Genomic DNA, 27663 nt, shown 5'->3' with positions numbered 1-27663 from the left:
CTGCTCTCTGTCATCTTCAAACCCTTTGCCCTTTTGCTGTGACTCCATGGTCCTTTTTTCTCAACACGCCATTAGGTTGCCAAAGCCAGTGCTGCTGGAATGGGCAAATCTCCAGATGCCCAATGAGGAAAGCTCAGAAAAGTCTCATTGTGAGAAAAGAAAGTGAGGAATCAAGACAGAAGCACTGTCCACAATGAAATAAGAAAAAGTTAGGCAGAAAAAAAACTTTATATCTTTTTAAAATAGGATTTGGAGCAGGTGCTTTTCAGGATCAGTAGGGATTTAGGATGGGATTTGAGAGTTGTGTTTTTTTTCCCAGAGAAGCTGTGGCTGCCCCATCCCTGGAAGTGTCCAAGGCAGGCTGGATGGGGTTTGGAGCAACCTGGGATAGTGGAAGGTGTCCCTGCCCATGGCAGGGGGTGGGATGAGATGATCTTTAACGTTCCTTCCAATCCAAACTATTCTGTGATTCTATGAATCATAAACTGAGTCCAGATCCTGCATGTGAGCTGCAGGACAGGAGCCAAAGCCAAAGCCATTCCAGCTGCAGGGAGCTGAATGTGGCAGGGAGCTGATCAACAAGAAGGAGAAAATCCAAGGAATTTGCAGAGCTCTGTCCAGCGCTGACCTTGGCACAAGCAAAGAGCTGCTGTTTAAAATGAATGCCAAGCCAGATGCATTGCAGAAAAAGAGGAATATAGATGTGATTCCAGCTTCTCTAATGGAGCTGGATCAAAAGGATTCCTGCTGAGGAGGAAGCAGGAGAACCACTTCCAGTGCTATCAAAGCGTAGGAGAAGCAAAACCTTGGCTTTTTTAAAAGCCTACAAAACCACAGACCCCTCTCAATGTCCAGCCCAAACTCAGGAATTTCTTTAGCAATTAACTCCCAGGGAGCAGCAGCGTTGGAGATGTTAAACCCTGAGAACACAGATCTGCACAGGAAAAATATTTCCTGTGTAGTACAAAGCAGCTTGAAAATAACCACTACCCTGCTTTAATGTGAAGAACTCTCAGCTACAGGAATTCAAAGCTGGGTAACTCTGTGTATTTAGGAGGAAAAAGGGGAAGAAGTTGAGTGGTGGAGCCTGCAGTCTGCCAGGCAAAGGTCAGGCTTTGAAAGGGAGAAACAAACTTGCAGCACGGTTTTCCAACAATGGGGTTTTTTTTTCCTTTTTTTTGGTAGCAATTGGGGAGGTAAAGAAGGAGTCAAAGTGATGGGAGTGATTAGGAAGGAAGAACTCTGCTGTCTGAGTCAATCTCAAGCTAACATTCCAATATACACCCAAAACCTCCCTTAGAGAAAGTGAGATTTAAAATCCACGTGGAAGGCACTCACTGCTTATTGCAGCCTTAAAAATGAGGGTTTGGGGCATCCCAGACACCAAAAGAGCTTTAAATTTTCATCAGGATGCCTGGTGGGGGTGGCTGGGTATTTTGATGCAAATCCTGCTGTGCTTGTCTCCAGCTCTTTGGTTCTTTTGATGCTTCCTGGTTGCAAATAAGCTGTCAGGGGGATAAATATTCCACACACACTGAGCTCATTCAGTTTTCCTCTGAGGGGCTGCACCAGCTTCCAGTTTGGGCTGGGATTAAATGGAAGGGCAACAGTGTGAAACCTCCACAGGTTTGGGAGGAGGGTGAGCACAGCAAAACAGCTGCTCCTGAGGTGCTATTTTTAGATTCTTCTGTCTCTTCAGGTGGTCAGAGGACATCTGTCCCAAATTCCAGCAAAACATGAGCAAAAAATTCCTGCCTACAACCCCAAAACTTCCTTCTGAGTTAGGAAAAAAATCAGTTCTACCTTCCTTGCCTCATCTGAAGACTGCAAGGGAGAAAAAAATTTACCACAGAACATCCAGAGTGGGAAGGGACCTGCCAGGATCATGGTAAGGTCATACAGGGACCCATCAGTGCATTAAAAACCTGACTTTTCAACTTGGCTGTCATCAGATCTTGCTGGATGTCATCCTGCTCCAATCTTAATTCCCTAGTATGGAAAAATTAACTTTGGGAAATAATGTCTACATCCCTGATCAGTCCATACAGCCACGAATCACAGAATCCCTGAAAGGTTTGGGTTGGAAGGGATCTTAAATATTCCCTCATTCCACCCCCTGCCATGGGCAGGGGCACCTTCCACTACCCCAGGTTGCTCCAAACCCTGCCCAGCCTGGCCTTGAACACTTCCAGGGATAAAACATCCAAAGCTCCTCTGGGTAACCTGTGCCAGGGCCTCACAGGGATGAACTTTTTCCCAATATCCCACCTAAATGTCCCTCCTTCGGCTCCTAAATCGTCAGATTTTAAGGAAACACCAAGAGAAGAATGGGATGAAGAAACAGATTTTCAATCTCTTAGGAAAAAGGGTGGAAAATTCAACCATCACATTTTATTTATTGTTGAGAATTTCTCCAGCTTCGAGGGTAAAATATGATTTTTAGAACCCCTTTTAGAGGGGTTTTCAGCCATAACACAAAGGTTTCTACAAGCAGGTGTTCTTCCTTTTTAGAAGGAGCACACGTGGTCACAATCAAAGCCATTTTGAGTGTGACCACGTTTTTCTGCTGCAGGGGTGAGGTGGCCAAGACTTGAGCACCACCTGGATGTGTGGTCCTGCGTGCTTTGAATGTGGATCCTGCTGGAAAATGTGATTTGAATCAGGAGTAGTTGAGGGTGCTTCCAGTGGGAGCATTTTAGAGTTGAGGTACAGACAAAAGATACTATGTGTCACGTGGAATAAATTTTATGTAATAAACTGGAAAAGAAAACATGGAAAAATCCATGTTTATTCCCCAAGGAAGGGCAATTCTTTATTACTGTACTCTGAAGCCCAACTTAGTTCACCATTAGGAATGTGCTTTGGTTTCCAGCAAAATAACTGCAGTGAAAAAATAACTGTGGCCAGTGCCACATACCTGGAAATGCCTGGAACATGAGCAAGATTCAGACCTGACTGGCATTCCAGGAATTATCCTGCTTCCCATAATTCTCTGACATACTAGCCCCACTCATTAGGAAGCTGATGGGAGTGGGAACACCCCAATCCCAGCAGGATGTGGATTAGGACTCCTCAACCACAGGTTGATGGAAAAGCAGAATTCATCCCCAAACCTGTCTCCATTTAAAATTCCCTACAACTCAAGTCTCTCTTCCCAAAGGACTGGACAAGAGGAAATGTCCCCAAGTTGTGCCAGGGGAGGTTTAGGCTGGATATTAGGAAAAATTTCTTCACTGAAAAGGTGGTCAAGAGAGCTGGGATATTGAATATTGGAACAGGTGCCCAGGGAAGTGGTGGAGTCACATTCTGGGAGGAAATTTTAGCTGTGGCACTTTGGGACAGAGTTTAGTGGTTGGACTTGATGATTTTAGAGGTCTTTTTCAACCTTAATGATTCTGTGATTCCTTGATTATGTTTCCAGCACTGTCAGTTACTTCTCTGGGACAGTGAGCAAAGGACATTTTTCTTTATCAAGTCTACATAGCACTAACATTTATCCCAAGCTTCCATCTGTCAGGATACCTAAAAAGAGGAACACGTGCTTGTATAAACCTTTGTGTCATGGCTGAAAACCCCTTTAAAAGGTGTTCTAAAAATAATATTTTACCCTCGGAGCTGGAGAAATTCTCAACAATAAATAAAATATGATGGTAGAATTTTCCACCCTTTTTTCCTAGAGACTGAAAATATGTTCTTTCATCCCATTCTTCTCTTGGTGTTTCCTTAAAATCTGACAATTTAGGAGTTCATGTGAAAGGAGCTTGTGTTTAGTGTGACATGGTAAATGCACGGGAGTACTGTGTGGATGGCAATTTACAACAAAATCGCTAAAACCTGATCCCTAAAAATGTCCAGCCCGGTTCCTAGGAATCCACATGATGCCTGTCCTGTGTAGACATTTAATTCCAGTTTCATCAGCATTTTCTGACCTTGGAGCTGAGGGAGGAGAGAGGAACAGCAAGATCAGGACAGGCATTGTATCCTGGAAAGGACTGAGGACAATGGGACATGCTGCCAGGAGAGGCTGGGAAAATGCCAGGCTTGGAGAGAGACTTGGGAGCTTGACTTTGTGGTTGTTTATTTAAAAGGGAAATCAGAGAGAACAGCAATGCAGGCAAATGGAGCAGATCCAAGAAATATCCCTTCTGCTCTAGGATGAGGAAGGGTTCAGGGGTACTCCAGGATCCTGTCATGACCTTGCTCATGCCCAGAAAGCACAGAGCTTTCTGCTGGTTAAGGAATGTTTGGATTCATGTCTGTCTTAGGTTGAAAGATTTAGCTGGGGGTGTGTATTTTATTTGACATCTGTTAGAGGTGGGGCAGTTATTTTCTGTTAATTGGGCAGGTTTTTTTATCTCTTCCACAACCAATCCACCCTCCAGGAAATATCTTCTGTTCATGGGCCAGTGAGTGTCACTGCACGGCTGATAAAATTCCATCATCCCATTGGGAGATGCTCCGCCCAGGGGGAGGAGCCAAGCATTCCTACCCGGATATAATCTGAGATTTTGGGACACCACAAGCAGCCTTTTCCCACTGGATTCCCAGAGGAGCAGCAATCTTCTCCACTGGATTCCCAGAGGAAGACCAGGCCCATCTACATCAGCCCTGGACCTTCAGAGGAAAACTCCACCCTCCTCCAGGATCCCTGCTCCAACAGAACCACAGCTGGCACTGCAGGAGGGCTGAGCCACCACGGAATGGGACTGCAACCACCACCCTGACCCACAGGGTGTCAGCTCCTGTTCTGACTCTGTCAGTGGTTTGTTTTCTTTTTTGTATTTTTTTGTAAAAATACAATGCAATAGCATTTGAATTTTTAATTTTCCCAGTAAAGAGCTGTTATTCCTATTCCCATATCTTTGCCTGAGAGCCCCTTAATTTCAAAATTATAATGATTTGGAGGGAGGGGGTTTGCATTTTCCATTTAAAGAGAGGCTTCTGCCTTCCTTAGCAGACACCTGTCTTTCAAAGCAAGACAATGTCATGGAAGGGGTTGGGATGGGTCCAGGATGCTCTGCAGTGCAAATGAAAGCCAGACTTACACTAAGGTTTGTTTTATCACTGCCACCAGAAGAAGCACTCCATCGTTTTATAACCTAAATACACATGAAAGGGAAAACATCCTTTTGTTGTTCCTTTAATCCCTGTTATCTGCTCTTTGCCTTCTCAGGGTGAGCTGAAGATGGGGCCTGAGCTCCAGTGGGGTTCTCAGCAACAAATGGTAGAAAAAAGGCTGGAAAAAACCTGTTTATTTGACTTTGTGTTGCTTTGGATATTTTTTAAACAATACCCACTCTTGACTTGCCAATCCTGCTCTTCACAAGCTCCCCCTCTCCTGTTACATCCAAGAGAAAATTCCCAACTTGAAAAAGATTCAGTCAATATGCAAAAGCCACCTTCAGAACCTCCTTCGGCAGCTCAAAGCTCTTTGATGCTGACAGCTGCAACTTTAATTCTACATAGATACATCTCTGAAATGCTAAAACCTTCCCAATCTATAAACCCCTCCTGCAAATAGACCACAGATTAGCTTTTACACTGCATTTAAGCATTTTTTGGGTTTACAGCTGCATCATACTAAAATTACTGCAAAAAAAACCCAAAACCCCAAGAGGTGACACTGAGTGAGACACATTGGGATTCTGGGTCAGGCAGGATTCTTTGGTCTGAACCTGTAGAACCCACTGATTCTCACTCTGTTACTACCCTGGGCAGCCCATAATGACACCTTGCCACGTGCAATAAAAGTAGGATTTCCTGGGGTAACATCTCTGGAGCTCAGCACAGCAATGCGGGGTCGGAACACATGTAAGAATGTGCCCCCTGTTGACAGTGACAAAATTATCCTTTGTCTCCTAAAAAAAGGAAAAAAGCCCAGACGTTTCTCTCCTCAATTAGATGAAAAGACACCTCATAGGACCTGGGGGACTTCACCTCAAACTTAAGGATAGCCAATTGGACAGAAGCCAAAAAGTCCCACCTAAGCAATTTACTAGAAAAAGAAGAGAACAAAGAAACTAATTGCTTTTGTGAGGTGTTTTACCAAGAACAAGAACCTCTTGCCCTGGCTCAGTTTTTCTCTGTAAAGAGCTTTGTTATTTTGCCTATTATTAAAACTTTTCTGTTTCCAACACTGCCACAGAAGCCATCCAGCTGATTTTATGCCATCTGAAGTGACTGAGCTATCTCGGGTGTGATATAAATCTCCAAGAGCTTATAAGACCTAGCTTGAAGATACCCTTGTATCAAACATAGACCAAAGCCTCTGTAGTGCTCTGCTTCCCTCCAAAAAACCCCAAACTTTTTGTTCCATCACCCTCTGAGCTTTGCTCTTGCCCTCCAAGGGAGTCCCATCAAAATAAACCCCACCAGTGCCACATCTGCCACATTGCAGGGGGTGATACATCCTGGATCTGTTTTAGGATCATGGAATCCCTGAGGTTGGAAAAGACCTCCAAGATCACGGATCCAAGTGTCAACCCAGCACTGCCAAGGCCACCACCAAACCATGTCCCCAGGTGCCACATCTACATGGTTTCTGAACACTTCCAGTGATGGTGATTCCACCTCTTCTCTGAGGCAGCCTTCTCCAATGCTTGGCCACCCTTTCACTGCAGAAATTTTTCCAAATATCCAACCTGAACTTCCTCTGGCGCAACTGGAGCTGGTTCATCTTGTTCTATCACTTTTTACCTGGGAGAGAAGACTGACTCCCGCCTCCTGTCAGGGAGCTCTAGAGAGCAGAAGGTCCCCCCTGAACCTCCTTTTCTCCAGGCTGAGTCCCCCCAGTTCCCTCAAGTGCTCCTCACCAGACTCGTGCTTCAGACCCTTCTCCATCTTTGTTGCTGTTCTCTCCCCAGCCCCTCAATTTCTTTCTTGTCATGAGGGGCTTTGATTACAAATCACCAAGGATTGTTACAATTAGCTCACCTTGCCTCTCTCCTGGAGTGCAGGAAATTTAATTTCTTATTGCCAACCTGGCTCTGCTGCTTGTTTATCTCTTCATCTGGAGCTGAAAGAATTCCTTGCAGCCCTTCAGTCCTTGCCCAGCTGGCAAGAAGTTGCCATCTGCCTGCTCTTCCTTATTTTATTAATTACAACAACAATTATTACAAAGGCTGCTGATAATTTTTTCCAGTCCCAGATCTCTGCCCCTATGAAAGGCTGAAAGGTGCTTCCCTAAGTCTGTCTCCTTAAAAGGAGGCCCCTTTTCCCTGAAACTTTGCTCCTGGATATCACAGGACCCACAGAATGGTTTGGGCTAGAAAAGACTATAAAATCATCTCATTCCAACCCCCTGCCATGAGCAGGGACATCTTCCACTATCACAGGTTGCTCCAAGACCTGTCTAACCTGGGCTTGGATACTTCCAGGGATGGGGCAGCCACATCTTCTCTGGGCAACCTGTGCCAGGACCTCAGAACCCCCAGAGGAAAGAATTTCTTCCCACTTTTCAATCTAACCCTACTCTCTTTCAGGTTAAAGCCTTTGCCCCTTGTTGGCTGCCACACTCTTGTCACTCTATGACCTTGTCAAAGTCCCTCTACAGCTCCTGTAGGGACTGAAAGGCCACAATAAGCTCATCTAGGAGTCTTCTCCAAGCTGAACAATCCAAATTTTCTCAGCTTTTCCTCATAGGAGAGATGCTCCAGCCCTTGGAGAACCTTCATGGCCTTGTCTGGACCTGCTCATTTCCACATGCTCATATCACAGGTGATCAGCTGTCACAAATAACCTACATTTAATAGTCTCCATTCTCCAAAATGTGCTCCCAACATCACACCTTAAATCCCACTGCTGTGGCCATCCTAAATATCCCATCACTGCCACCTTGGCCTCTGCCTCAGCCCCACAAGGGAGGGGAGATGCTTCCCCTCTTTCTGCCCTCTCCACTTTCCACCCAGATTTCCTCATGGTCATCTCAATTTCCACTTCCTACCTAGGAGTGGATGAATAGGGCACAAAGGGATGACTGGAAGGGAATGCCAAGGACAGACACAGGGAAAACAACACCATGGACAGACATGGGGACAGACATCCTCCTCCTGGGCTGCTGTGTGGTGCATGTGTATTTTTTGCAACATGCATGGCTGAAAACCAATTTCCTGCTAGTTCCCATGCTCCTGCTGGCACCAGAGGGCTTCTGAAGTGTCTGACTGACCTTGCTGTCCGTTGTTGGAGACTCCTTCTCCTTCTCTGCGTGCTGGAGTTTTCTGTTCAGGTCCTGGAACATGTCTTGGTGACGTTTCCTTGTGTGCATGATTTTCTGGAGGAAACACAAAGGGCCACAGGTCAGCAAACCCCATCAGGAACACGTTCTCCCCCCAGAGTTACATCATTTAACCCCAGCTCTGTCTCCCTGCAGGTGCCTGAAATAACTTCAGCATTTACTGAGGACCCACTGCAGTACTGCCTTTATTTTCAAGATGAGATGGTGGGAGAAAGTGGAAAATACTAATTTTTGACCTAAAAAAACCCCTTAAAATTGCAACAATCAAATTTTTATGCTGCAGAATTTGAGCTTGACTGTCAATGTCCTAAAGAAGGTTTGCTGCCCTTCTTTAACTGATACCTGTCCCCATGCCCAGCCTTTCCTCAGTTTGTCACTTCTGTAAATGTGTTCAGAGCTCACCCAAACATGCAGAATTCAAGAAATTTCATTAGAAACTGTTCTGCAATCTCATTTTCTTTTTAATTCAACCAGTCTCCATTTCACTTCTACCTAGTGCTGCCCAGAAGGAGAGGCAGGGCAGTTTCTAGAAGCATTTCCCTTTCCATGTATAAGCAGGCTAAATATGGATTTCGTGTGCTCTGGCAAGGTGAGATAATTGGAGAGGGTGGCTCAAAAAATTTGGGACCAACATTTAGAAAGGGATGCACTCACCTCAAAATCTAACTCTGCATACCGGGATTTCCGCCTCTGGGTATTCGGGAGAGAAAAAGATGGGTAAAGGTTAGTAAGAGGATAAAACAGGAAAAGTTCTTCTTCTTTCCTTTTCCATTTTTCTACACCTTTAATGTGTTTTTCTGGCTCTTCATGATGGGAAGTGCCAAATATTTTGAGTTATTGAATCATCTATGTTGGAAGGGATCTTAAAATCAGCCACTTCCAACTTCCTGCCATGGGCATGAACACTTTCCATTATCCCAGGCTGCTCCAAGCCCACTCCAGCCTGGATTACTGGGGTCTTCTAATCGTGACTGAAACCATCAAAATGGGAAATAGGCCAGATAGGGCAGAGGATATAAAGGGGAAAAGATAAGGCAGGTCATGTGCCTGGCATTAAAATGAATAGCTTTGATAATTTTTTTTTTTTTTTTTTTTTTTTTTTTTTACTTTGTAGCACCTGTAGGGCTAAAAATAGTTGATCCAGCAATGGAATGTGCTCTGGAAGCCGTGACATCACATTCCAAAATATGACCTCATGCCACTGGTCCCTCAGGGTAATATGACACTGGCATTGCATCCTGGGCTACAATTTCCCTGAAGTTCTTTTTTCCAACCCCCTGGAGTGGCGGGATTGAGGGCAGAACACCACCCTGGGCTGAGAACAACACCGCGATCTCCACGCTCACCTCCAAGGAGCTCATGGAGAGGGTGGAGACGGTCTCGCTCTTGGACACCACACCCGAGTTCCCTGAGTCACCCGTGTCACACAGGCTGTTGGGAATCTGTGACTCGTTGGAGATGTTCTGTGGAGCCAGCTGCTGCTGCTGCTGGATCATGGAGGAACCCTGCACCTCACTGCACGCCATGGTCACCGGCTCTCGCGGGGGACTCTTGACCACGAAGCCGGGATCGGTGGCCATGCTGAGGTGGATGAGCCGTGTCTGAGGCATCTGGTCGATGTTGATGCTGTATTTGCTCTCATCTTTGGGTTTGGCCCTCAAGGTGGACGTGTTGGTGGGCAGGATCACGTAGCTGGTGTCCATGGTCTGCTCTTGCGCCCGCGAGAGCTCCGAGTCCAACTTCTTGAAGATGTCCCCGTCGCAGATGTAGATGGATTTCGGCGGCTGGTTCTTGTCCTTCTTCAGGGTGAGGGAGTGGTTGCTGAACTCGTTCAGGTTGATGGCCCCCAGGTAGTGTGGGGAGCCCTGTAGGTGCATCTTGGAGACGTTGGCTGGAAGACTGTTGAAGTTGGATGAGCCTTTCTGGTGGTTGAGTTTCAGTTTCTCCTCGTCAGGCAGCGACGGGCGCTTCAGGGTCCCCGTGATGGTCGAGGTTCTGCACGTGGTGATGTCTTTGTTCAGCACTGGGGAGACAGAGAAGTGTCCTCAGCACCTCACCTGGGGTTTTGTTGACACATCAAGACACCTCCCACAGTCACTCCCCGCCAGCACCTCTCCCAAAGAGGCACAACGGTGTTTAACGTTATTTCTATTTTCTAAAATCCAGGATACCGAAGGCAAAATTAAAGCTAGGGAGGAAAACAACTTTGTTATTTTGGGAGAGTTCTCTGTGATGTGAGTTTTCCAACACAGCCATGGCCAAAACTCCCATCTAGGCCAACATGTTGATAACAATACCCTGAAAACCAAAGAGATTTTTAGATATTTAGTACATCTACTATATGCATGTATATAAGAAATCTATACATTATTAGCCTGTGGAGTAGAATTCTTTAAAATAAAAGGTTACTTTCATGTAAAAAGATTATTTTGATTCAGGAAATAGCTGAAATACAACATTATTAATTATTCATAGAACTATAAAATCGTCAAATAGTCTGGGCTGGAAGAGAACTTAAAAGATCATCGAGTTCCAGCTCCCTTCAAATTTAATTTTTTGTATTAACTCACTGAACTACTTCAGGTTGCTCTTTTCCCTTAACAGTTCCAGTGTTAATAAATTGGTATTTTGAAACACACCATATTTTGTTAAGAATTTCAAACTGCTCTCCATAAATCTTACATTCAGTAATCATGGTAAGCCTTTGTGAGAGCTCATTATTTAGCAATTTTCAATTTCCCTTCAGGAAAGCAAGTGGTGATGGGAATATTCCTTAAAAAGAGAGGAACATTTTAAACTGAGGAGGAAGTGAACATGTCATAAAGGACATTTGGACACTCATTCCCACACAACAGTGTCTGCAAAAAAATATTTTGCCCCTTTTCCAGGCATAATAATCTATTGTTCAGTTGATTTCAGGCTGCAGCAAAGATCTTGGGAAAATAATGATGTCAACCTTGATGTCTCTGCTGGGTGAAAAATCAGAAAATCATGGAAATCAGACTGTGGGGCAGGGACAAAGTGTTGTGGGCTACTTACCCAGGACTTCAGCACAGCAAAAGAGAAAGAAATGTGTGCTCCCCTTTCACCCACCGCAAGGAGGAAATAAAAATAGGTAAATGGATCTTTTTTAGGACCAGGGAGAAGGATTTTTGGGGTGAGCTGACATTATTCAGCTGCTCCATGTGGGCCGGGGTGGGATGGGCATCCCATGGCACTGAGGACACATTGATTTTCCTACCAGCTCTGAGTGGGAGTGAGGGAAGATCAAACTCCCCCCCCAAGACTACAGAGCACGCAAGGCAGGATGAGCAGGGCACCAAGGAGAATAAAAAGAGCTTGTAAAGAGCTTTTAAAGCTGAAAACTCTGGTAGCCATGAACATCTTGGCATTGCTGGGATAAATCAGAGCAAGTCAAGCCCTTCCCTTGGGAGTCCCAGCAAGGTTTATTGATCCAGGCTCTTCTCCATGCTCACATCAGTTACAGAAAATAGGTTTGGAGAGGTTTCCACTTGGCAATCTCCAAGCAAGGAGCAGAGTGAGCCTTCAACACCGAGCCCTGGAGCAAATCCTACCAGGGGATCAATGTGTGAGGGTTCTGAGTGGTCTCAGCCACATCTCCAATCCATCACAAGAGGGGAGATGGTGCCTCCAGGAGAAATGATGGCCAGAAACCATTGGACAGGTTCCTGGATTTTATTATTCAATAAGCAGAGTGCATGGGATGATGCACCACTCCAAAAGGTCTCTGAAATGAGGTTTATTATTAACTACTTATCTTGGCACAATCTAATGGCACTTTATGAGATGAGGAGAATCTCCAGGCAGACAAATACAAATTCTAGAGTTGGCTGCTGGCAAAGGAGGGAAAGCTTAGGCTGTTGGCAAGCTGCTGATCCAGGGGCTCCTGCCATGAAATCACGTGAAACAAATCAGCTCCTTCCCTTCCTCTGGGAAACTCAATTTGGGATGAAGAGGTGTGGTGGCAGATCCAGAAAGGCTCCTCTAGAGGAGGAATCTCTGTCTGCTGGGGTTTACAGCTGACTCTGCCTGATCTGATCATCCCCTCAATTCAGACATGGCCCCACACAAACGTTTTTCATACGTGACTTCTTGGGACTGAGATATTTGGTGTCAAAAGAGAAGGAGGGAGACAAATGAGAAGAGGCTGACAGCTAGAAATTAAATTAGAGAGTGTGAGACAGAAAAACGGAAAGGGAAAAAAAATGGAGAGACCCTGAAAAGAGATAAATGGACAAAAGAGACCGTGAAATAAGATATCACAGGGGTAAGTGAGATAAATATACTGTGACTGTGATAAGCACAGGGAGAGGGAGTGAGGCAGAGAGATGGACAGGAAAAGATAAATAAGATATAGATAGATATTAGACAGATAAATGATAGTGACAGTGATAGACAATGCACAGAAACACAGTGGCAGGGACAAATGTTGACAGATAGAAATACATAAATAACAGGTGCAGCAAGACCGACAGCTGAGGACAGAGATAAATAAGTGATTGTGAGACAGAATGAAAGAGATGAATTATAGATAAATACATTAGAAGCAGATAAATAAATGATAGATGAGATAAAGAAAAAGATAAATGAAAAGGACAGGTAGATGTTTATAGAAAGGGAGAGGGGAGGGGAGAAAGAAAAAAGGCAGGGCAGGGAAAGAAGGAGAGAAAGAGAGAAGGAAAGAACACAAGAAAAAAGGAAAGAAGGAAGGCAGGAAAGAAAGATTAATAAAAAAATAGAGAGAGAAGCTTTGCCATAGTGGTAACTGAACACAGAGTGTGCTGTCCCTGGCTTTGGAAGATCCTGGTTTGGGAGATATGAATTATGCAATTCCCAAGCAAGCTGGTATTTCTCTTGCTTGGCAGAGGGGAGAAGTCTGGGAGGGCAAATGAAAGCCTCAGTATCTATAAAGGGTAAGAAAAATAACCTCAGCCAAAGGTCAGGCATACCAGGACCAGGAGAGGATGAAACCTGCAGAGAGGAACAGGCAGCCAGGGAGAATCCAGGCAGCACAGGCACCCCCGGGATTATTGGGAAAAGGGGCTGTCAACGCATGCACATCCTCAGGATCCAGAGCAACCTGTGTGATGAACACACAGCAGAAAGGAGCAGGCAGAGGAGGAGAGATCCAACCACTTCCAGGTGCACAGAAGAGCCTGGAGCCAGGTGGAGCAGTGGGAAGGCTCTCCAGATTCCAGACTTTCTACAAAGACACCCTTCATGAGCACAGAGCTGCCTGAGGTTGGCATGACCCCAGCAGAGGTTGCTGGAACAAAGAAGGATCAGAGTATGAAGAGATGGATCCCATCTCTTCTTCCTTGATGCTCTTCTCTGCCACTGTGTTACATGGCAAAAAACAACTCCTCAGGGGCAAGGCTTGATCTCAGTTAAAAGGCCAAAAGAGCTACAGGAAAATAGGAAAAGCAAAGGGAAAATTCAGGGTGTTGCTTTCTTTTGGCTGGGGTTGAAAGGAAGGGCAACCTACGTGAGGACATGCAAGGCACCAAGACACACACAAAAGAAACAGAAAGGGAAGAAAAAAAAATGGCCTAGTTCAATCCCCAAACCAGGTCACTTGCTGATTCTCACCTGTGATGTGCTCACCTGATCTACAAGCCATGTCCACGTCCTTCTCGAAATCGGTCTGAAAGACAGAGAACAGAGAGGATGGGGTCAAAAGGGGGTAGTGAGGGACAGGAAGGCTTGGAAAATGCAAAATCCCCACTTTATTAGTGAGGTGGGCACAGCCTTTGCCAGGAGAGTGGAGGGGAGAAATTTGGGTGGATTTTCAAACATGGAAAACACACCACGTTTTTCCACCCGTTGGCTTTTGAGTTTTATCACTGATAAAGCTGGAACATTGCTTTTCAACTGTTCATCTGCTCATCCATTCACTCATTCCTGGGCTGCAGATTAAAATATCTTGCTGGAACACATTTATGCACACCCCTAAAAAAACAGGGAACAGGTTTCTGGCCCAAACTGTTTTGGATGTATCACTCTACACATAAATTTAAGTGGATTCCCCACCCTTTATTAAAGAGATCTGGGGAGCCTGCTGGGATTGCTCAACCCCCACTGGGCTTTTTTGTGACCTGTCACCAAGCCACAAGAAGTGGGAACAAGTCTCTGCTTCTGAAACTCTTAACACATAAAATCAATGGTTCCCACAGGCACAAAGGTTGAATAACTTTTTCAAGTGGTGTGCGCAGCCAAAGGGAACTCCTTTCTTCTCCCAGGAGGACTTAATCCTTTTTCTGAAGCTTTGAGCAGGTAACATTTCAAAGAACTGGATAAACTGAGTCACAGCAGGCCGTGAGCTTTCATGGAGTAACGGGGAAGCTGCAGACTGGCAAAAGGTAGAAGAGTTCACTGATTATTCCTGGTATCATTTCAGAAAGACATTTAACATAATTGTATTAATGTGACAAAATGAAATCCATTTGAATACTGAGAAGAATGTGGGAAAAATCCCCATCCCCCTGGGATAAACACTTTAATATTAGCAGGTTGAGAGCCAAGAGTTTTTTAACTATCTCAGCCTTCCTGATATTAATTTCCCAGAAAATTCTTTGGGATATCAAAAAATCTGAAAAGACCAGAAGAGAAATACGATCGAACTAACATTCGAATGGGCAAATGGGATGACACAGAAAAATATAATCTCATTTTCATGACAGGAGTTCCAGAAAAAAATGCAGCTCAACAGCCTGCAGTAGTTCTGCTGATAAACAAATGAAAGACAGGTTTATATTTAATACCAGTCAACAAGATTTTGTGGGGAAAAAACAGTTCTACTCAGCTAAGCTCCTTTTCACTAGCTGGGCAGATTTGGAGATCAACAGAAAAGGTAACAGCAAAAATGTCATCCTGCAAAAGCTTTTGATTCCTTCGGTGATTTTACAACAAAATAACATTGTACCCCTCTAAAAATACCAGTGAGGAGTCATCACTCACAGCCAGATTCTGCAGCTTTTTGTGCTGGAATGTGAGGAAAGTGATTGTAAGCTCCCTGCTCCTCCACACACCCTGCGCTGCGTCAGCAGTGCAGGAGGAAATGCAACATTGCTAAAAAACCCGTGGCTGACACAGGATTTCCCAAGGTGGCTGATAAGGGATGGAAATGTGGAGTTGTAGAGGGATGCAAAGCCCTGAAACTTGGGATGGCGACAGCAGACTGACAATCACAGGATCCACCTTTTTTGTCAGGTTGCTGAGAATCTGGAGGGGGTTATATAAATAATTTGAAGGCACGTGATTTAGAGAGGGAGAATAAGAAAGCTCTGGGTGTTAATTTATGGAAGAGACTGGGTTTGATTGTGGTGTCTGTTATTGAACAAGCCAAAGCACCAGGCATGCAAGGGGCTCTCTAATTACCCACAATTAGGCAGAGCGAGAACATGTCTGAAAATAAGAAGACTCTGCATTTAAATGAGAAATGAGGCACCTGTTTTTAGCAAACACCACAAGGTGTGGTGGAATTAAAGCTCTGCTGATGTCTTGACTCCAAGATTGTGCTGTTTGAAATGAGGCCTCGTACCCAGGCAGAAACTGCTGGAAAAAAACATCACTGGGTTGTGCTGTAGCTCTAATATTAACCAGGAGCTCCTGGAAGTTGCTCAAATCATCTGATTCTCCTGATATCTATATCTTAATCTCCAAAATTAAATGTTTCTTGCATCAACTACATCATAACAGTGGATCAGATGCAGGGCAAAGGCCCACAGCCTACTCCTTTACTGTTTGCAAAGGACTTACACAACAGGACCACAATTTACAGAGCTTAAACTATTCCCAGTGAAGCAAAGTGCGCTTTTGAGAGAAAAAAATCCCTCTGAGACAGCATTTTTTATGACAGTAACCCAACAGACTGTAATTAAAACAGTATTAAACTACAACTGCCTAGCTCCAGCCAGGACAAGGCAGCTTGATGGGGATTAAAAGGTCTGGAAGACATGGGAGGTGTATTTTGGTTCTTTATTTTTCTGGGAAAGAAAGGATCTCACCAAGATGTCTGAAAAACCTGGTGTGTGAGCTTGAGAACCTTAAAATTACAATGCAACGCCCCAGATTTGTGTGAAAAAGTCCATTTTAAGGGCTCTGTTTGCTGAAGCAAAAGTTTAAAGGAAATGAGAATGGCGAATTCAGGATCTGGGATGGACAGGGTCCTCTGATTATCAGTTATGAGTTAAAAATCTCCAAAAAACCCCTACTAAAGGGGAAGTGGGAGATTTCCTTACCATGAGCTGAGCGTGTCCGTTCTGGAATGACCCCCCTGAGTCTCCATTCCCTTCCTCCTGACGATCCACAACCCGGCACTTCACAGCATCCTGGACCTGCAGGAACAGATTGGCAAAGGTCAGAGTCAGACTGACCAAACCACCTTAAATTCTGCTGAAATCCAAAATAAAAACAGCCCTTGTTAGATCAAAAGGACATGGACCCTGCTTTAGCAGCACCCAGGCATTTCTTTCACAAGGTTTGTGTGTTATATATTTCACACACTGAAGAGAAACTGAGAGTTTTTCCAGCAACCCCAGGTCACTGCCTAGGTCACTTCCATTTGCTTGATTTATACAGTCAGGAATAAAAATGTCCTTTATTTTGCAGCTTGCAATATGTTTTAAATGGATGCTCCCGCATTAATCATTGTATTGGTGTCTACAAAGTCTGATCAGGATCCTGTAATATAAATCTGATCCCAAACGCACTGAAATAATTGGAAAAAAAAATCCTGGTGACTGCAATGGACTGTAAATGCAGAATCATATTCATAATGCAATTAGTGGAAGGAGTCTCAGCCAAGCCAGTGGTGTAATTCCATTGATTTCATTGGCCTGACATAAGAAATTAATCTGTTTTACTGAATTTAAAGGAACTGTAAGAAGATAAAATTAATATTGAAAAAAAAGCCCCTTCCTGTCTCTGTTATTAATAGTCTCTCCACTCTGTAGGATGAAAAGAATAAAAGAAACATAAAAGATTCGTTCTTTTCTTCCCTGATATAATTCACCATTTTAAATCTCCACAGGGAGGCTGAAGAGAATTTCCTCAATTTCCTTGCCTGATTATTGCTGGCTGCACTTCCTAGCTGGAATATCAGGGTGTTAATGCCAGCACAGATTTCATCCTGCAAACCTCAGTGCATCTCGCCTCTCCTGAAATCACACAAATCACTTCTTTAATGCGGCATCTTTTGGAGGAGGGGTGTGAACATTCTGGAAATGAGAATTTTGCTGGTAAACAAGCAAAGCCTGACATGTTATCCCATCTCACCAAACTCCACCCTGATTCATTCCTCCTTCCCTCTGACCGAAAATGTCACAGCCGTTTTTGTGGTCACGATCTCCCCCAAAGCGAAATTTGTAAGGTTAGAGAAGTTACCAGCTGGTTGGGCACTTTTCCATGTGGTTTTTATGGGAAAAAACATTAATTATGTAACAGATAATGACTCCTCCCTCTCACCTCCCGCCTGAGGATGCAGTGGACCATGACGATGACAAATCCCTCCAAGGAGTCGAAGACGGCGAAAAGGATCTGGAAAAGCGCCGAGCGCCGGTCGGTGATGGCCAGGACTGCAGACATCCAGGTGAGAGCCAGCAGGGGCAGCACCACGCAGGAGCTCCAGAGGGATGCCCTGTCAAGGGAGAGGGAAAGGGAACTCAGCTCCACCTCACCCACTCCCAGGTGGGGGTTCTAATTCAGCCTCCCGATCCCACCGGGATGCAGAGGGTTTCTCCAGCCAGCATCTCCATGAGGGAGAGCTTTCCTGAGCCCCTCTCCCAGGGAAGCAGGAGGAGGCTCTGCACACTCATGCCACCCAAACAGAGGGGGCAACTTCCCAACGGTGCAGTCATGCATAAAACTGGAGGTGGGGAGGAAGGATGCGGATCCCTCCCTCCCCCTTCCACGCCCTTCCCGCTCTGCCCCTAATCCACCACCGCAGCTTTTCCCAAGGGAAGGAGACAAAATACAATCACTGCAGGTTGCCAAGGGGAAGGGGAACAGTTGCAGCAGAGACTGGTCTGTCACGATGGCTGTCGGTACTCGGGTCACAGACACTTGGACTTCCACAGCACATGGAAGACACCAACACTGGGACGTGTCACGCTTTCGAGTGACTCAAAACGGACAGGCAGAGAGCTGATGTGCAGACTGAAATATCTGCATTTCTCCTTTTAATCTGCAGATGATGGTCCCCATGACACCGGGGATTAAAACCTGACCTGACCTAAAACCTTTCATTTCCCCATGGTCAGAAAATTTTCAGCTTTCTTGTGAGATCTCTGCAGCTGATGCTTTGGGAAAAAACAACCAAAAAAACCAACTTTTTTGTTCCATGTTTGACCATTCTTGTAAGTTTATTCCTGCGTGGACATTAACTGGAGATTCAAGCCACATCTCCATTCACAAGACAGAAAACTGGACAAAACAAGTTTTCTGTGATGCTGCCCCAGGAAACTCCACTTTAGCTGTGAATGATGGCCCTGCAAATGGGAAAGCAGCTCTTTTCCCAAGGACTCTTCAGGCATCCATCTCTCCAACAAAAAAAAAAAAGATCCCAAACAATTTTAACAGCTGACTAGGGAGATTTTAAGCTGTCACTCATCCCATCTATTTGGCACCAAGAATATGAGGAGAATTTCCCTGTGGGCTTTTACCTAACAAACCAGAGAAGGACTCGAATAATAAGAGGAGCTACAAGAAAACCTCCAAATACAAACAAATACAGGCAAGACAAGAAATTACAGGACAGATACCATGAAACACGTTCAGCAGTACTTACATGGGACTTGCTCACCATTTCCTGATCTATGATCAAGGGTTTAGTGTTTACTTGCTGGTTAGCTCACAGACCTCAGTGAGAGTTTTACCTGAACAAAGCTGGAGCTTGGATACAGGTTTGGACATCAGGATAGAACGCCCTGGCTTCATTAAGGGTTTTTGAAGTATTGTTAGCATCAGTTCTGCAATGACCACACACTGAAGTGACAGTTTATTTTATAGTCAGGATTAGACCCTGTTTGCAAATATTCCTACAGCCTGTCCACACTTGGATCTGTTCCTTCTTGGTTTTATTAAGGAATTTAATTGACCTAAAGGAGCAGGGAAATGGAATTATTTTTCTTTTTAAGTCGAACAAGCATTATGAGACCTCTTTGTAAGGTAAATGCCATGACATAATCTGATATCTTGTAATTTTATCTTGGATGGCAAATGCTGTTCTTTAATGCCCAAGACGAACTATGATTTCGAAGTATTATTAAAAAATACACAAAAAACCAGCCTGCAACCAAACAACTCCTAAAGAGAAATAACTTATTTCAATTCTCTAAAATCTGCCTCATTACACTGAAATCTCTCTTTGCTGTCATTTGTGGTAGTGCCTTCATAAATCTGGCTAAGCAGCAAGTGCATAAAAGAAAAAAATCAGAGAGGCAGAAATGCTGAATGCAAAGATAAGATTTGGTTGAAAAAGAACCTTTCTAGATGTGTCTTCCATGAAAGTGTCAGCCAACACAACATGGCTGAATAGATGAAATAATTCCAGCAGCAAGGGGAAACCATAAAATTCAATAAAAGCTGCTGGGAAAGGTTTGTAAGAGACAACTCTGCCCCCTGGAATTATCTGGAGTTCCAGAACACTCCTGGTACCCCCATTCTGTGGATGTTACTGCCACCAATGTGCAACCTGGCAATGGATCTGAGCCAGGTCTGAACCAAATAACTGAATCTGGGTGGGTTTTCCACTCCTGAAAAGAACTGCAGGCTCATAATAACAATGATCTGGATCCAAGACTTAGATGTGGATCTGGGGTTGCAAAGGATGCTGCTGAGAAGGTGGATTATATGTAAATTATGTTTCTCTTCAGCAAATGGTCAGATTTGAACCCACTGGTATCAAAACCTGCTTTAAGAATTAATTGTTTGAGTCAATTTGCTCCGCCCTTCCAACCAGATGATGAAAACAACATCTGCCCTTCCAGCTCAGCTGATAGCCACATATTCATCTGGATCAAATCAGGATTTTCCCAAGTTGTGCTGACTCACATCAGCTCAGAGTTCTGCTCTCTTTGTGATTTACCTTCCTGGTGCCTTCTCAGCAGCATTCATCCCTTACAAAATTGATGGAAATTCTGCTTGCTACTTAAATTCATCATCTTTATTCTCAGGCAGCAGGTGGCAACAGGTCACAGGAAATGGATCTCACTCTAATTTCACTTGCAGGGCTCTGCTTAGATTTTTGAAAATATTAAACTCCAAATTAAAAGCTCCATTAAAGAAATCTGGTACAGGCTGAAACTTCAGGTGAAAACTCATGGGGAAGACAAGTAGGTTTTCTGTGAGACTGCCCTTAATTCTAATTGCTGTGAGGTGAATTCATAGCAGGACTCGTACTTCAACCACCTTCCCACCTGTCCCTTTTTTCAGGAGGCACAGTGAATCCTTAGAAGAACCCAGAATTATTTATAGGATTTAAGAAATATCACATTAGGGTGCTTATCATGAGATGTGATATGAAATGATCAATTGTTATACAAAGACATTGTGACCACCTAATGGCTTTTCATGGATTAGCCATGATCAATAAATCCATTACTTTTATTGCTTGGGACAAAGGAATTAGCTGGCAGATCCTCTTATTTATCCCATTTATGACAGCCCTCAGGACAAGTGACAGCAGCATCCCATCTGAGGTTGGAAAAGACCTCTAAGATCAAGTCCAAATCTTTGCCCAGCACTGCAAAAGCCAGCATTACACCATGTCCCCAAGTGCCACATTTACACAGCTTTTAAATCCTTCTGTGATGGGGACTCCAGCATCTCCTGGACAGCCTGTGACAATGCTTGATCCTCCTTTCAGTGAAGAAATTTTCCCCAATATCCAACCTGAACCTCCCCTGGTGCAACCTGAGGCCATTTCCTTTAATTCTGTCGCTTGATAGGAGAAGAGACTAACCCCAACTTGGCTCTAACCTCCCTTCAAGGAGTGATAAGGTCCTCCCAATCCTCCTTTTCTCCAGGATAAACCATCCCAGCTCCCTCAACCACTCCTAATGTGCTCTAAAATGTGGGATCTACCATGGGAAACACTCAGCCTTATGGAAGCACACAGCAGGCCCTGCCCTGGCAGCAAAGATTTGGCCAAAATGACAAAATCTATCTGTGGCTTTGCCCTTTTCGTAGCTGGAAGCGTGGAGAGTCTTTGTCTTTGCAAAAGAAGCAGAATAAATGGATTGCACTTAGAGGAAAGCAATGGAAAGAGCAAAAGAATGGCTTTGGAGATAAAGATCTACATGAAGAAAGATGAAGAGTGCTGCACCCTGAGAAAAGGCAAGTGCAGGGGGACATACAGGACATGCCAATAAAGATGTAAGGGGCCATTAGAAAGGGCAAAGTGATCAATTATTTTCATTACTCAACCCTGACAGAGCAGCAGCAACTTAAGTTAAAGCATCAGCAGAAGGAAAAAAAAATCACTTTATAATTCAAAAGCAGCTCCTGGAGAGGAGCTCTGAAAAGGGAATTAGTTGCTGGACTCAACAAATAATGGATGGCCCCTTACACGCCAGCAGTTCTGCTGCAGGAAAATCACAGTACAGGTATGTGCTTTATTTATTCTCTCATGCTTCTCTGCTCCTCTGACCTGTACTCACAGAATTACAGAATCATGGAATGGTTTGGGCTGGAAGGGACCTTAAAAATCATCTAACTCCACCCCACTGCCATGAGCAGGGACACTTTTCACTAGACCAGGCTGTTCACAGCTCCATCCAACCTGGCTTTAAACACTTTTTAAACACTTAAAAACTGTTCCTCCCAAAAGCAAGAGTGTTGTTCCAATTTCAGGGGCACTTTCAGAGCAAATCCCTGTAACTCAATGCCCATATAACCAAGATAGGAAACCTGTAACCACAAAAGAGGGGAAACTCTGCTTGCTCTTCCCATCACAGGCAAAAAAGAAACACCTGCTGTGATTTCTATTCTCCCTTAAAAGATGTTTCCCAGTAGCCACAATATAAATAATAAAATTAGGGGAACAGGAAATCAAATGCATCTAAACTGCCCTGAGCAGCCTGGTCTGGTGGAAAGGGTTCATAGTGGGGGTCTGGAATGAGATGAACTTTAGGATCCCTCCCAACCCAAACCATTCTGTGATGATTTTACAATCACACATGAGACAGGCAGGTGATGAGGCAGCTGTGACCAGACTGCTTCATTATTCAGCTTTAATTAAGGTAAGGTGTTGTCTGAGAGTCCAAGAAGGACTTGCAGGATCCAGGTATTATCCCCTGGTAAGGATAGGATTTCAAATTCCTTGAACCATGAGGACAACACTCTCCTGAGGAACAGTCTCCCTCCTAGACCAGCCATGCATGGAAGTACTGACTCACATTAATCCTGGAATTACAATACAGGCAGAAATTTTGACATCCAAAACTCCCTAAAAGGATATTGAGCCAAGAAAAAGGGCAAAACCCTTAGATGGGAGATTTGACACATGAATCCTGAGGATTCAGGAGGAATGATGATGATAAGGGTCACAAGGAACCCCTGACATTGGCTCTTGGGTGAGATGCCTGGAAAAAATACACTGTGCCGGGGTTTTAGTCTTGGGCCAGTCTCTTCCCACTGGTCAGAGCCTGAGAGTTCACATTTCCAATGAGCTGCTTGGCAAGGATTCATAAAATAATGGAATGGTTTGGGTTGAAGGGACCTTAAATATCATTTAGTTTCAACCCCCTGCCATGGGCAGGGACACCTTCCACTAGAACAGGTTGCTCAGAGCTCTGTCCAACCTGGCCCTGGAGACTTTCAGGGATGAGACATCAACTTCCATCCGTCCATCCATCCATCCATCCATCCATCCATCCATCCATCCATCCATCCATCCATCCATCCATCCGTCCCCCAGCACTCCCTGCTGTCTGCAGTGGATTTCCTCGTTCACAGCCAGCACCAAGAAAAGCCAAGCCCCTGAGACACGCTTTCCATCTCAGATAAAATAATTTTCACAGGTAGCAAAGACAAATTAAGTACAAGGTAACATTTCACTGGCTGAGGGTGCCCTGCAAGCAGAAATAAATGGGAGGAAATGTGGGAACATAGGTCTTCCAATGGCAAAAACTGCCCAAGATCTTCTTCAGCACAGCCTAAAAGGAGAGATTCATTTAACCCGCACCTGTCAAGTCCAGCTAACCCTTAACAATCACAGACATCCAAAGATTTCCATTTATCATTCCCCAGGTCAAGAAATCACACATTTTCCAGTACTTATTTTTCCACTTCTGTCACTTTTCTCTCCCATCAGTTCCCTCTGTTTTCCTTCCTTTGCACATCCCCTTCTCCAACCACAGATCTCACCACAAAGATTTCCAAAATCCAAGAAAAACAGTCTAAAGGACCTATTTCTCACTCCATGCTATCCCAGAAATAAACCTCTGGAATCTATGGGAGGGAAGCTGGGGTGGGCATGAGCAACCCCAGCAGCAACAAGGAAGGAACATCCTTGATGTGCTCTGCACTAAAAAAATTATGGCTCATTCCAGGTCAGGGAGGAGCCAGGAATCCTCATGGCATTTAATCCACATTCCAAGACTCCAAAACTGAATGGCAAAGCTGCTGCAAGGTCTGGGAGGTGGGAGCCCAGCAGAAGGGTGGCAGTGGCATGAAGAATAATCAGAGTTTTGCCTTTTTGGCAACCTCATTTACAAGAAATTTGGAGGAGGAAAACCAGGAAGAGTTCAGCTGCAGGATGAAGTGGATCACAAGGGGAAATGGGTGAACCTATTTGTGTACTCCTCAGTGTTCCCTTTGCAAGGATAAGAGCACAGGACACTTGAGGACAAATAACAAAATTGATACTGGACACTGTCATCTAAGGTACCCAATCTGCTGGGAAACAAAACAGAAAAAAGTCCTCTTACAAGAGCCCTCCAATTTCTGTCAATCCACTTAAATTAGAGAAGCAGGATGAATAGGAGATCTGGCTTTCACATCCCTTTTTTCTCCTGATTTGGAGATGAGTCAGAATTTGTGATTTATCGCAGACCAATGTCAGACACTATTGGAGAGGGACTTGAGACTGTTTAACTTTTAAAATTAATTTACTATGAACAGAAAGCCTCTCCTATTTAAGAGTCTAATTTATTAATAGTAAATCTACTGCTGGTATAACATTGCTCTGCAGTTACAGGAATCCAAGAAGCAGCGAGCTGCTCATTCCAGACTTGTGGTACACATGTCTGGACTGATTCCATCTCACCATCTCAGCTGGGCACTGCTGCAAAAGGTGAGTAAACGACCTTAGCAGTGAAAAATAAATCAAATTTTGTTCAGTTCTTCGTTTCACTGAGAAAATCACAGAACCATAAAACGGTTTGGGTTAGAAGAGGCCTTAAAGAACATCTCATTCCAACCCCCTGCCATGAGCAGGGACATCTTCCAGGTGCTCTTGAGTTGCTTTTCTTTTATCTTTCTACATTTTGAGATCTGGCAATCGGCTGCCTCTTTTAGTTTAGATTAATTAAAGGTAGGAATTTTCAAACTGCAAATGATCTGAGACTGTTTCCCTCACACGTTTTGTATCTACTAATTCAGACATCAAAACCAAAGTGTAGAATCACTTGGATGTGATACAGATAATGAAATTTCCAAAAGGGAAGGAAGAAAGACAAACCTTCCCTCATGACTCTTCCTCCAACCTCAACCTTTGTGAAAAAAGCCAACCACATAAATAGCAATTTCTCCAGCAGAACAAAGCTCTAGAATTAATTTTTTTTCTTTTCTTTTTTTTTAAGCTAACTCCAGTGGCATCTAAGAAGAGATTTAACAGCATTTGACTTTTGTAACTCAGAGCTATGAAACGCTTAAAGATTTTGAGAAATAATTCCAAGTGCTTTCAGGGGTCCAAAAGAGGCAGTCAACACTTATCAAATCAGACCTGCAGGCCTACGAGGTATTAAACTTAACTTCAGCATTTCATAAGAGGAGAAAAAACCCACTTAGAAGTGATTCACCAACTCACGTAAACCACACTCAGTGCTCTGCAGTCTCTGGAGGAAAACACTCAAGCAGGTGCTCAAGTGGTTGACAAAGCTGGATTTTGGAGTCCCTGTCTACCACCAGAATTACTGGGAATCAGTACAGCTTTAAGTCTGGAACTCCAAGAATGGAGCATTAAACAAATTAAACATGGCTTGCAACAAATGCAGAGTCCCTTTGTCTTCCATGGGCTGGTCACATGCTTAAATCTTAAATCTAGGCATGTCAAAAAAGTGCTTTTCAGGATCCAGCCCATCAGCTCCAGGGGTGTTGCAGGAGCCCTGCTCTACTCATGGCCCACAGAATGAGGTCGGGGAGAGCTGGGGGATGTCAGGGAGGTGGGCAGGGACATGGGGAGAGAAAACAAACACGGGCTGGTGAGTGCAGGGAAATGGAAGAGGGAAATAAAAAGAGGAACTGAAAAGCGAAAATCAAAACGAAAAGGAAAAAAATAAAACAAGGAAAAAAAAAATAAAGTGGAAGAAAGAAAGAAAGAAAGAAAGAAAAGAAGTTGAAATTAGAGGAACTAACATGGCGTTACTGGTGGCTGTGGCCGAAACTTCAGCAGAAGAAACTACTCCACACTTGGAACATTTGAGCGTCATGCCGTAAAGGGGCACTGCCATCTGACTGCAATTAAAACCAAAAGACTGAAACAAAACAAAACACTTCGCTCATGAGCACAAACGTCGAAAGGAAAGGGAAAGAGAAGCCGAAAAGAAAGGAAGGAGAGAAGGGAGCCAACCAACCATACCCAGTTTGGGAAGAGAAATGAAAGACAGGCAGGAATTAAAACTCTCTCATCTGTACCACTCCAGATGCGGGGAACGGGGGGAAATGGACAACTCAGATCCGTTGGTGCTGCTGGAGAGGGTGGAACTGTGTTGGTGAAAGTCTTGCCAGATTCAGGGTGTCTCTCTGGCACCCAGGGAAGGAGACACCAATACTGCTCTCCCAGTCTCTACCTCCTTCTTTTCATTTGTTTTTTTTTTTTTTTTTTGAGAATTACTCTTTTCCCTCCTGGCCTTTTTGCTCCAAAACAAAAAAGGTGGCAGGGTTGTGCAGTAGAAGGCAAGAAGTAGGGCTGTGGGGGCTGTGCCTGCTTATCTGCTGTCCTAAAAGCAAGGCAAAGGATAAGTCACTTATTTTCTCTGACTGGGAGCTGGTGAGACCAGGACAGAGGCCACTCTTTGGTTTTTGGTCAGAGGCCACGTTTTGGTTTTTGGGTTCCCTCCCTGATGCAGGATGGGACTCTTTTATGTCCTGAAGTTAATCCTGAGCTTGGGTGTTTCCTTACTCCCTAACCTGCCCTGAGAGGAACCCAACTGGCTGATTTCTTCCTTCTCACACATCCTGTTCAGGAGCCAAAAACATCTTTGGGATGAACCCTGAGGATTATTCCCACCTGCTGCTCCCACTTTTTTTTTCCTGGATGGGACCAACCACAGAAACAGCCCACTGGGGGCTGCTGGTGTGAGGGGATCTGCTAAAGCACAGCCTTGCGATTTTAGCAGCTGATGTGTGGGAACCACCCCCCATCCAGCTCCTCTTCAGGAGCCCAGAAGCCACATTAACTTGGCACTGGCCCTGTTTCTTCCCAGAATTTACTGGTTGTGTGCTCTCCCTGGTCTGCACAGATCCACAGCCACGTCAGATCTGGCTTGGAAAACGGGAAGGAGTCTGCAAAACATCCCCTAGACCTTCCTGCTGTGCCTGGCATAAGAAAAGACACGAAATCACTGCCAGAGGACAGCACAGGGTCTGTCATCCCTGGGTGTGTGGTGGGGATGCTGCTGAGGGAGGTTTGCCCCAACCAGGAGGGGTTTTACAGCCCTGCCCTGCCTAGGAGAGAGATCAGGGGGCTCCACAGAGCATTTCTTAGCTTTGGTGGCTCTCTGTTCCGTCTCACTGCAAAAAGACATCCTGATGAGCACCAACACAGCAGCAGCAGTGGGCCCAGTGGCCCCCTTTCAAGTGGCTATTGATTGGTCTTTTCATTAATTACAGTGACATAAATCATCATTCCCATCCAGAATAATGACTAAGGCATCCCACAGAAGCTTTCAGACACAGAGGAACTTAGCTCCTGTGTCCACAGATAAATATCTTCCAGAAAGGATGGTGTAAATCCTGTGAGGACAATGGCTGAACCAAAGATAAAGTGGGTCTGGAGAGGCATTAGGTGCATGACCCTTAAAAAATAAAAAAAAATATGACAGCTTATCCCCAAATCTATAAGTCACAAAGAACAGATAAGCAGAGAGACAGAGAGAGGCAGAGATAGGCAGCAAAAAGAAAAAAAGTAGATTGACTTGAGGAATTTGATGGGAAACTGTACCAGAAAAAACATGAATGACATTGAA

The 27663-nt window shown here is 44.5% G+C and overlaps 1 protein-coding gene across 10 annotated transcripts in view; it reads right to left on the bottom strand.

Annotated features, from left to right (window-relative positions):
• Positions 1–27663, bottom strand: part of ADGRB1 (adhesion G protein-coupled receptor B1) — a 288586-nt gene that overhangs the window by 8471 nt on the left and 252452 nt on the right. For 5 of the 10 annotated variants that reach the window (XM_066566903.1, XM_066566910.1, XM_066566927.1 and 2 more), the window contains 7 exons: positions 25832–25930; positions 17720–17891; positions 16495–16590; positions 13844–13898; positions 9580–10256; positions 8888–8923; positions 8165–8269 (listed from right to left, as the gene is read on the bottom strand). In XM_066566903.1, the coding sequence (XP_066423000.1) occupies positions 8165–8269; positions 8888–8923; positions 9580–10256; positions 13844–13898; positions 16495–16590; positions 17720–17891; positions 25832–25930 (1240 nt within the window). The remainder of the gene's footprint in view (positions 1–8164; positions 8270–8887; positions 8924–9579; positions 10257–13843; positions 13899–16494; positions 16591–17719; positions 17892–25831; positions 25931–27663) is intronic. The other 5 variants (XM_066566935.1, XM_066566954.1, XM_066566962.1 and 2 more) reach the window with 3 other exon arrangements.

This window comes from Molothrus aeneus, chromosome 1, assembly GCF_037042795.1.
Source record: "Molothrus aeneus isolate 106 chromosome 1, BPBGC_Maene_1.0, whole genome shotgun sequence".
Taxonomy (NCBI): Eukaryota; Metazoa; Chordata; class Aves; order Passeriformes; family Icteridae; genus Molothrus; species Molothrus aeneus.
This window is presented reverse-complemented; position numbering and strand designations above follow the sequence as displayed.